The 11,328-nt window shown below is 37.7% G+C and overlaps 1 protein-coding gene across 2 annotated transcripts in view; it reads right to left on the bottom strand.

The window, feature by feature from the left end:
• The window catches only part of jhy (junctional cadherin complex regulator), a 36,007-nt gene that overhangs the window by 1,758 nt on the left and 22,921 nt on the right, over positions 1-11,328 (bottom strand). Inside the window, exons 5-8 of one of the 2 annotated variants that reach the window (XM_017691323.2) lie at positions 5,186-5,465; positions 2,899-2,985; positions 2,257-2,391; positions 1,106-1,355 (exon numbers count right to left, since the gene is read on the bottom strand). In XM_017691323.2, the coding sequence (XP_017546812.1) occupies positions 1,110-1,355; positions 2,257-2,391; positions 2,899-2,985; positions 5,186-5,465 (748 nt within the window). In that variant the 3' untranslated portion in view covers positions 1,106-1,109. Of the gene's footprint in view, positions 1-20; positions 1,356-2,256; positions 2,392-2,898; positions 2,986-5,185; positions 5,466-11,328 lie in introns of those variants that run through there. The other variant, XM_017691322.2, reaches the window with a different exon arrangement.

Here is an 11,328-nt window from a genome sequence, read left to right as displayed (position 1 = left end):
ACAGCTGATTGCTTACAAAATTTTCAGCTATATATATTTATTATAAAAATAAGATCAACACATCACATATGCAGCACTGTGCGAAAGTCAGAGACCACAATTTCTTTACTTAATTTCCAGCCAAAATGGCCTGTATTTTACATATTTCCATTTTCAGTGTTAAAGCAGAAAATATATGTTACCAGAAAATTACACAACAAATTAAAAAACGCATTCAATTTTGGGGTGTCCAAAGTTTATTACAGCAGCCATTCTTATTCAGGAGACTCGCTTTCGTTTCACCTGCAACAAGATCTTCCAGACCTCCAAAGTTCGGTGCATTTTCTGCTTCTCCTGATCCAGGTAATCCCACATTATGTAATGTGGTCTGGACACTAGGGTGGTCAGTTCATTGTTTTGAGAATAGCAGCTTCTTTTCTTGATTTGCAAATCTTCTTTTAGTCTATTTCTTTTTCTCATTAACAGCTTCTCGACAGCTACACATCCTTTCAGACTCACAGCATTGAGGTGTTTTGTCATAGTGGAAGGATGGGCAGAAACACCTGTGGATTTTTTCATATCTGAAGCAAAAGTGGAGCTTTATAATTGCAATTTCTCAATTATTTGACTTTGACTTTCTCCTTCCTTAGCATGTGGACTATCTTATATCTATTCTCATCGGAAATATCTCCTGAAATGAAAAGAATGAAAAATTCTGCTTAATGGCCGATGTGATTAGAAATGAAATAAATAAAAGGTCTCTCATCTTTTGCACAGCGCTGCACTGATTCTGCATAAACATGGTTCTATAACAAACATTTTACAACATACAAATATTCAACCACACATAATCATTACATTATGCTGAATAATCTCCCACACTTATACATTGACAGGAAATCATATAAAAAAAGAAACTAGAGCATTAATTCACACAGACGTTCTCACAGTGCATTCTGTTAAAATTTAAAGAAGCCCAAAACACAGTCCATGAAGTAGATCAAGAAATCTACTCTATCAAATTACCCTAAAAGTGCTTGATATATTCAGTATAATAGACGAGATCATGTTGTATCCAGAAGCTGCTTATTAGCTTATGGGTTCCACAGTTCAAAGCAATGGCTACCTGTTCAGAGAGTGTTAACAGATGGTATGGATGAAGCAGGGTGGAGGCTGGTGAAGCGTGCCACCATCTGTTTCTCCTGCTCATGCCGTTTCCTCAGCATCTCCAGAGTAGCCAGCTGGGAGAGATCCACTCCTAACTGGAGATACGCAGAGTTCTCAAACATGCTCTCATTCTCACTCTTCTCTTTGGGCTTCTCCCTCCACTGTTGAGGTGCTTTTGGCTTTGTAATGGTTTTAGCATATTCCAAAGCCTGCAAAAAGTTTCAAAATGAATGAATTATATTTGAAGATCAACAATAAAGCCCAAATAGACCAACACCGAGTTGAATCCTTTGAGACATACAGGCATTTCTATGTGTTTTGGTGATGTTAACATTTTCGACAGCATATTCAAACATTACAACTATATTCCCAGACTTTATTTATTTATCATCGCCAACAAAGATAGAGGATAAAAACTGACCTACATACAATCTAAGTATAAACACTTTAACCTTTAATAGCAGTTGTAATGCAATTTGAGACCATTAGTGCAACAGAATTAACACAGCTGACTCAACAAAGATGGAGTTTTAGCACCCATTTTAGAAGCACAGTACGAATACGGAGTCAAAATCATGATTAAATAGGCTATTTAATACTATTTTTTCAGTGTAGCAACAATAAATACATTGGGCATAGTATATAGAACAGCATACTATTATTCAATCGAAGAGAAATATAAAAAACAAAAGACTTCTTAATGCTTTTATTTTTATTTACAATTTTTAAGAGTAAAATTCTGCCTGACAAAACAACAAAGGAAAAGATTGCCATTGACAAAACTTGGGCTTTCAAAAACTCTAAAAAATCTTTTTCATTTGAATTACTAAAAAAAAAAAAAAAGCTTGAAAGACACTGAGGATTTTTGTCTTGGTCAGACTGTTTAGAGTAATGCTGGATTTAATATCAGATAACACTAACACTGAATTAGACATTCAATTACATCTTGGCGTTTTAACACTGAGCCACTCAAAATAAGCGCTTGGGATTACCTGAGGCACAAATCTTTTATTCATGTCATATATAAAACTGTCTACTCAAATGGGCAGATGACGGACAGATCACACTGTAAGGTAAAGCTAGCGTGGTGTTTCTTCAGGCCTCTCTCACCTTGTTCCTGGGAATGGCATCCTTGTTGTCACTGCCCACCGGCTTCCTGGCTGGCAGAAAGGGAATCCTACTTATCTTCTTGTTCTGTTCACGGATCACATTTGAATACAGCTTCTGTCGTCTAATTTTCTCGGCCTAACAGTGGTGAGAGAGAGGGAGGCAGATTACAAAAGGGAGGTTTAATTACCTAAGCCGTTTCTCCCTTAAGGCCTCTCGCCCTCATTGTGTGTCTCTCTCGGAGGCCACTTCACAGCAGCAAACAAAACCAAATAAAACTCATCATCTCCCTGGAACCAGTGCTGAACACAAATCAGTCACTGCCTCGTCGAAACCCATCTGAAAATCAGATTCATTGAAGGTTTTACCATTGGTGACAAAAGGAAAACAGAAAAATACCCCTCTCCAAAGCCTATGCTCATTAGGTTTGTAAATTCCTTTCTGTTCCGTTTAGAGAGATGAAAGTCTTTCACATTCACGAGTAAAAGGACAGCGACCTCAAAACCACTTGCTTGTTGAAAATAGATGGTAGGGATTAGTTACACCAACATGAAGAAAAGGGGGGTGTATGTCTCAATTAGGCGCATGTAATGGTAGACCCTCCTGCCATGTGTTTCCTAGACATTATAGTATTACAGCTCTTACCATGTTCTCAGATACGGAGTTGGACGGGCCAAGACCTCCCAGCTTTACCTCCTGATTCAGGGCCATGTAGTCCTTCAGCGTGTAAGCCTGCAACAGAGCAGGTAAAGATATGGATTTTAATATTTAATAGTTCTTAAAAACTAACAGATGCAGAAGATACCAAAACACCTAAAAAGGCTTCTAAAACAGAACACAGCTTCAACTAATGCATTGCATCAGTAAAAACGGACCTCTCTATAATTTCCATACTGATATACTCTTTGCTCTGTACTCATTAAATCATAAATGCTTGTCTTAAGCATTTCCAGCAGGAGCTAAAGAAAGAAACAGAGTGAGTTAAGCTATGAGACATTGATGGAGAAAGCAGTTAATCCGTTATGGACGTCTAAGGTGCACTCGAGCAGCAATCCACAAGCCCTCCCAAACAAAAAGGGCTAATCAGGCCAGACCGGGCCGGCTCCTTCAGGCTCTAGGGCCAGCCCTGGATCAGCCATTGGTCATGGACACTGTGGGGTGGCTGTTTGCTTCACTGATCTGTTCCCCCTGGGCTGCAACACTAGCTGTTTTACAAATTTATCCTCTAATCCTATGAGACATGATGGCGGACACGGTGAGGTGAAGAGAAGAAGCAATCTGCTTTATGGTGTAAGGACGACTTAATCCCGACATAGTGTCAAGTGAATGTGTTCCATGACATAATGACCTCTCAGTGGTGTTGTGTGCAGTTTCTTTATTTGTTTACTCGCATGACTGGAATATTATTAAGTGTCCTCTGAGTGTAAATGGTGACTATGGCTGCCTATTATTTTTGTTGGATATAAATGGCAATAACAACACTGTCCAAATGAAGATCTCTGCGGCTGTAAATGAAAGCTTTGCTGTAGTTGCCTGCTGTTTTCTCTTGGAGTAAATGGCTGCTCTACTGTAGTTATCTAGTGTTTGCTCTTGGTGAAAATGGCTGATGCTCTCCCTTGGCGTAAATGAGAGCTCTAGTTATTTGGTGTTTTTCCTGGGAGTAAATGGAAGCTCTAGATCCCTGGAGTTTTTTCTGAGCATGTGTGTGGCTCCTCTAGTATTCTACAGTGTATTCTTGTTGATAACTGAGTCAGTTTCTCAGTGGGCCCCACCTGCAGACTGCATGCTGGCACAGGACAAAGTGGCCGTTGTTAAATGCAAATGAGCATCTCAGCAGCCGTGCTTGGCACACAGTGCTTAATCACCCCATCCCTTAATTCACTTCAGCATCATTACGGTGACCGTCCCTTATATCATCATGTCAGAGCAGTTAACAACATCTTCAGTTACTTATATAATTAACCTGCAGAACTGCAAACTGCCATAATAATCATTAGAGAAGAACTGTAAAAATGTATTATGGCTCATGTGGCAACTTTCACACTATATCCTGTTCAGTGCATTAAGTAAATGATAGATTTTTTTACCAGCTTGTCAATTTGTCCTTTTCATTACATACATTGTTGAGCAAAAGTAAGAGACTATCTTTTATTTCTTTAATTTCTAACCAAAACCCCCATTATGTACAAGTTGTCCATTTTTCAGTGTTAGAAAAAAGTTGAAAACATATTTAAAAGAGAACTACCGAAATAGGACTTCTGGGCCACTGCAATCTACACTGAAAATAATTTGAGATTACATCTACATGGATTAGCATTACAGAGAAATGTAACATTTATTGCTGTAGTGTTACAAATGCAGTAAGTTGAATAAAATGCAGACATTTTAGTAAAGCAGCCCAGCATGGCCTAAACACTCTGCTCTTCTGCATCATTTTAATATCAGTTAAGAGTGGAGCTTGATTTTCTCCTCCAAGATGAAAGCTTGACATACTATATATGTAGTGGTGAGTTGTGATGGTGTACCAGGTCTTGCGGCTGTAAACTCCTGTTTTTTCACTTATTTTTCTTTGATTGGATCTGGATTTGATTTATCTTATATCTAATCTCCTCAGAAATATCTTCTAAAAAACAAAAAACTTGGAATTTATGACTGTTTTGACAGGAAGTTAAATTAGTGGGTAGTCTCTGACTTTTACACAGTACTTTAAATTCTTATGTCTTAAATGCTGTATCTGTCATGAGTAGTGAAAAGATAAAATACACCACTTAAATCATATTACCAACTTAAATCTATTATTGGTGGAACAGAAACTGGAGATTTACAATCATGCGAGAAATGAAAAGACTACATCAGAAACAATACCAGACACAGTCTAGAAAACAAACATTAACCTCTCATTGTGATATCAGGCACACACACACAAACACACCTTATAGGTTGTTTTAGCCTTGAGTTGTCTTTGTTTCTCCAGTTGTGCGAGGTAACCCTCTGAGCTGCTCCTATGTAAAGCATTGGGGCTTTGCTCTGTTCTGTCTCTGCTCAGCTCTGTGTCACTGGAGTTGGACCTGCCTATAGGGGGCAGCACTGCATAGCCTCCACTGTATGCCTGGTGTATATGAGCAGAATCTACCCCATCCTCATCATACAGCACCACCTCAGGAACCTTCAAGCTGTGGTCTTTCTCAAAAGGTGGCCAATCTGGAGCAGTCCTAAAAAAGACACGTTTTGTCACATCAAGACAAGTGTTAGTTTGAAGGAACAAGGAAAAATTGAATTTAAGAAATTTTCTACTCAGTCCAGATGTAGCCATTTAGCCAAGATAGCACTCAAGCTACCAAACTAACACTGCAAACAAACACTAGAAGTCAATAATCATCCAAATCTTATGTACAAATCCATTCACAAAGCTTCTCTACTACATACTACATCCATGTCTTCATTATGGTTGCATAGACTTACTGATGTGGTTTAAGGCATAGTATGGCTTACTGTGAACTATAAACATTTTACTGCCTAGCTGAACCCAGCGAGCAGACAATTGCAAACACATGTGGAGTGGCCACCAGTATTCTCCAGTGCAGTCTTATTCAGAAATCAAGTTCAAGAGATACGGCATTTAACAATTTGGTTTCATTTAGAAGTTAGGTTTGTTTTCTAAGCTAAGTTTTACTGTGAATAATATTACACACTGATGTACAGGGCAAGATAATAGATAAAAGATAAAAGATAGAGCAAAAAAAATGATGGCACTAAAACAATGACACCCACATATAAATGAAAAGTTCACTGAATATGCTGCTTGGGTAACATGCTGCCTGTGCATGCCTTTTTGAACATAAGCTCTATTTATGATTCTCTGCTTCGTGTAGTATTATTTTTTGATGACAGCGTATTATTGTTTTAATAGTTTGTTTAATTTAGATTCTTTTTTCTAACATGTTGAAATATCCAAGTTATATTTTACCTTGTTAGGCTATGTCCCAATAGGGGCTACATTTCATTTGATCTTTCTTTGTAACCTCACCATATCTCTCTGATGAGCTACAAAGCTTGAAATATTTTCACTCACTTCTCTCAATGATTCATTTTACTTTCATTTTTATAGGTCTCTTCAATGCTATATAATGCTGCTGCCATTAATATGGAAAAGCTAAATGGAAATGGACATTTCCCTACTATAATGTTTCCATTGCTCCATTGTCATTACAAGTCAGTTGTCTTCAAGTGTGTAGAGGTAAGCAACAATCTGACTGGACCAGTATTTTCTCTGTTGAGATCTGAGATGTACACCAAGTCTGCTTGCTAATTTTCCATTAAGTAATTTTTTTTTTTGTGATTTGATATATTGCATTATGCGGAGACCCTAAAGGGGTGTGGTTAAAAAAATAAAATGGCACTGCATTCCATTGCAAATGCTTTGCATTCCCTCACAAAAAAATGCTCATCAGAGAGCAAGCAAATGTAGGACCAGAGATGCCCAATGACATTGGCTACATTGGAGCTTTGTTTTTAGCATAGCTAGTGTTAAAAGCTGTTTTCCCAGCTTTGCCAGTCTGTGCTGAGTTTTTTCAGCAATTGTTCTCTACAACCTCTGTAAATGTAGCTTTTACTGTATGAGGACCCTGTTTCAGTTTGCATCACTAACAGCATAATCATGTTGGATTTTGAGAAGCGACACCGTCTTTATATTTCAATCCAAGCTCAACATAAAATTCAATGAGCTGCTTCATGTCTGAGCTTAAGCAAAGCACAGCTTTTGCAAGTTAATACAACCATTGCATTGGAACATTTGCGAGGGAATGCTACGTTGTTAACTTTTTTTTTTGCAAATAAACTTGCAAATAAAAGGAGAATTGCTTTATGTTTTCTGAATTTTTTGCTTAGTTACACTTCATTTAGCTGTAGCATGCTGCTTAGCCGTACCTCAGCTAAAAAGAAAATTGCAAATATCCCTGCCATAACTGCATTTCGTAAAGCATCAGCTACATTCACAGGTGTTGTAACATCAAGCAAAAGAACACTAGAACAAGTAATAGAACACTTTTAAAATGGTCTTGGAAGCGCCTAGTGAAAAAGAATAGCATGGATACTGTGCTAAATAATTTCAGACCAATTTCTAATCTTTCTTTTTTAAGTAAAGTCTTAGAAAAAGTTACGTTCAAACAATTAAATGTCTAACAAGTAATATGAGAAGTTTCAATCAGGTTTTCATTCTAACAGCGTTCTAATTGGTTATGAATCATCAGGACCTCAGAAATCCTTGTATTTTGGTCTTACTGGGTCTTAGTGCAGCGTTTTGATGGTTGATCACAAGATTCTAATAAACCATATTAAATGGCTAAACTGTGGAGCTCTATTCCACCTTTCATTAGACAGTCACGCTCAGTTCACACCTTTAAGAAAGATAAAAACGTATCTCTTTAACTTAGTGCTCCATTAAAATTCTACGTCTCTTTGGTATTTCTTTTTAACTTGATCTGTCATTGTTTTCTATACTACTGTAAAATGTTATAACCTGTCTGTAAAGCACTTTAAGCTGCCACTGGTATGAAAAAAATGCACTATAAATGAAGATATTATTATATTATTATTATTATTATTATGAGTAATGCATAAACAATTATAAACAAAATCTGTGATTGTGTAGTGGATCACCTAAGCTGTGACGTTATTCGCACAAGTCCTTGAGAATCCTACTGCTTTTATAAAATAGTTAAAGAATAAGTAAAGAATAAAGTAAAGTAGGGACAGCTATAGGTTTGGGATGTGATGTAGGCATGCTGCCACACACCTCTGCAGAATTTGACCAAAAGAGCTGCAGTGTAAATATTATCTAATAGAAGTGATCTATTGTGTACATTTGCTGATTTGCATCTGATAAAGTAGAAAATGAGTAATGATTAGCTGCAGTGTAAAGTAAGTCGTTATTTAGCCATCAGCTACTGTGTTAATGATACAATTATTCTGAAAACCAAATGCTATTACCACAAATAACAGCATGGGTAGAACACTTCTGAACCAGGTTCTCATTAGATTGTGTCATTGGAACTAACTGTTGTATGACGCTCTATATACATACATATGACTGCAGTTGATTTCTGTATTAATATACTGAGTTATCAAAAATCATGCTGAAATAAGCTTTGGCATTATTTGGTTTGCATCCATATCCTACTGTTAATAGAAATGCAATAGAAAGGCTCCACAATGCTTTGATAGGTATTATGACCAAGTTCTTGGAGAATACTTTTCGATCTACTCTAGATAGTATGGCTCCATTAAAAAGCAAAATAATAAGGCAGAAAAAATTTGTCCCTTGGTATAATGATCAAATTCGAGCTTTAAAACAGACTGCCAGACAACTAGAGTGAAAATGGCAGCTGACTAAACTAGAAGTGTTCCAGTCTGCCTGGAAAGAGAGCCTTATAGACTATAGAAGAGCACATGCAACAGCACGCTCAGCCTATCTCTTGTAGAAAACAATAAGAATAATCTTAGATTACTATTTTGCACAATTTCTAAAATAAAGGAGAACAAAATTTAGTGAACCCCAGATGCCATTAGCCTACTGCAGCAATGATTTTATGAATTTCTTTAGTGATAAAAAAAAAGGTAGAAAATTCAAATTAGACAAAGAAGCTCTACAAACCTGCTGCCTTGTCTAAATCTTTAGAATATTATAATCACTGCAGATAGGCTGTAATCATTTACCTTACCTCAAGAAAATGAACCAATTAAAATTGTTTCATCTGCAGAATCTTCTACTTGTATGTTAGATCTGATTCGTACAGGTTTACTCAAGGAAATTTTGCCAGAAATAACCAAGCCTATTCTGTCAATAAAAAACTCCTCTCTTAGCCTTGGATACATCCCAAAAGCTCTTAAACAAGCAGTAGTTAGACTGCTGATTAAAAAAGCTAACCTCAATCCCTGCAAACTATCAAATTATAGACCTATCTTGAATCTCCCCTTTATATCTAAGATCTTGGAAAAATCGGTAGCAAAACAATTAAGCCCCTATTTGTATAGGAATCAGATACATGAAAAATTTCAGTCTGGTTTTAGACCACATCACAGTACAGAGACAACACTAGTAAAAATTGTAAATTATCTTTTATTATTCTCTGACCAAGGAAATGTGTCTTTGCTAGTCCTCCTCTATCTAAGTGCAGCATTTGACACAATAGACCACCTATCTTACTAGATAGACTAGAAAACCTTGTAGGGGAAACAGGAATAGCTCTTTCTGTCCTCGCAAAAGGAAAGTATGGTGTGCCACAAGGCTCTGTTCTAGGACCTGCATTATTCACAATATATATGCCATGACTGGGCACCATTATCAGTAAACACGGCATAAATTTCCACTGCTATGCCGATGACACAGTTATATCAAGCGAACCAAATGATAAAATTAAACTTGGCAAGATTGAGTACTGTGTCAAAGACATAAAAAACTGGATGTCAAGTAACTTTCTGCTACTTAACTAAGATAAAACAGAGGTCCTCCTTCTTGGACTAAGAGCAGCTAGAAACAAACTGTCTAATTTTACACTTAACAATTTCTCAGTTGCATCAAGCTCATCTGTAAAAAATCTGGGTGTCATGATAGACTCTGATCTGTCCTTCGACGCATATATAACTAATATTACTAGAATAGCCTTCCTGCATCTCCACAATATTGCTAAATTAAGAAATGCATTATCTCTACAGGAAGCACAAAAGTTAGTTCATGCATTTATTACTTCAAGGCCTGATACTTCAAAAGCCTTAACAAGCTTCAATTAGTCCAGAACGCTGCAGCTTGCAGTATGTTAGGCTGTTGTCAAGTATTTAGCTCGAAGAGAGTTGGTCACCACAGGACTTAGTCAATTTGACAACCAACCTGAGAGTTTTAGGGCATGGCAGTCTTCTTTTGTTAATGCTGTAAGAGGACTTGGTCTCTCCCCCAGTGAAGAACTGGATCTCCTGATCAAATGGCTAGGCAAAGAATCGCCTCAGCACATCAGGAGAATTCGTCAAGCATATGTCAACAATCCAGATAAGGCACTGGAAAAAGCATGGGACAGACTGAGCAAGTGTTATGCTTCACCTGAAGTAATCGAAAGTGCTCTTTTCAAGAAAGTAGATGCATTTCCGAGGATTCCTGCTAAGGATTACATCAAACTTAGAGAGTTAGGAGACCTTCTCATGGAGATACAATGTGCAAAAGAAGACGGATACTTACCAGGGTTAGCTTTCCTGGACACAACACGAGGCGTTGGTCCCATAGTAGAAAAACTCCCACATGCTCTACAGGAAAAATGGGTATGCCAAGGTTCCAGCTACAAAGACGAGCACAATGGTCTTTTCCCTCTATTCTTCTTCTTTGCTAGGTTTATCTGCTATGAAGCTCACATCAGAAATGACCCAAGTTTCACACTTCCCAACAATAGCTGTCCCTCCATAAGGGGGACAACAGGAAGGATCCACATAACAGTTCACAAGACAGATGTTGCCTCAGGAACCGATTGTGAAATCAACCATGTTCCAAAACAAGTCGATAGTCCAGGAAAAAGCTGTCTAATCCATCGCAAACCACATCCATTAGTTTAGGGCAAAACAAATTGATGAGAGAAAAGCATTCCTTCATGAAAACGGTCTATGCTATAAGTGCTGTGCAACGACTTCCCATGTAGCCAAAGATTGTGAAGTCTTTGTGAAATGCACTGAATGTGGAAGCAATCATCATGTTTCAGCCTTACAGCCTGGTCCAGCACCACAAGCACATAAAACTCCAGTCCCAGCACCAGAACGCAGCAAAGTGGAAGAAGAGCCTGCATCACACACTGCACAGAGATTTGTGGTGAAGGGCGGCCAGCAGTATCTTGAGCAAAAATACGTTTAGCTCGAGTGTTTCTTCAGGGGCAACATGATAAAGCAATCAAGGTATATGTAGTTCTTGATGACCAAAGTAATCGTTCATTGGCTAGGCCAGAATTCTTTGAACCTGAAAGGTTGTTCCACTCCTTATTTGCTAAGAACATGTGCTGGAGTTAACAAAGTGTTCGGGAGAAAAGCAGGCTTCCAAATTGA

This window comes from Pygocentrus nattereri, chromosome 18, assembly GCF_015220715.1.
Source record: "Pygocentrus nattereri isolate fPygNat1 chromosome 18, fPygNat1.pri, whole genome shotgun sequence".
Taxonomy (NCBI): domain Eukaryota; kingdom Metazoa; phylum Chordata; class Actinopteri; order Characiformes; family Serrasalmidae; genus Pygocentrus; species Pygocentrus nattereri.
The sequence above is the reverse complement of the archived record's forward strand: the minus strand, read 5'-3'. Positions and strand labels throughout refer to the sequence as shown.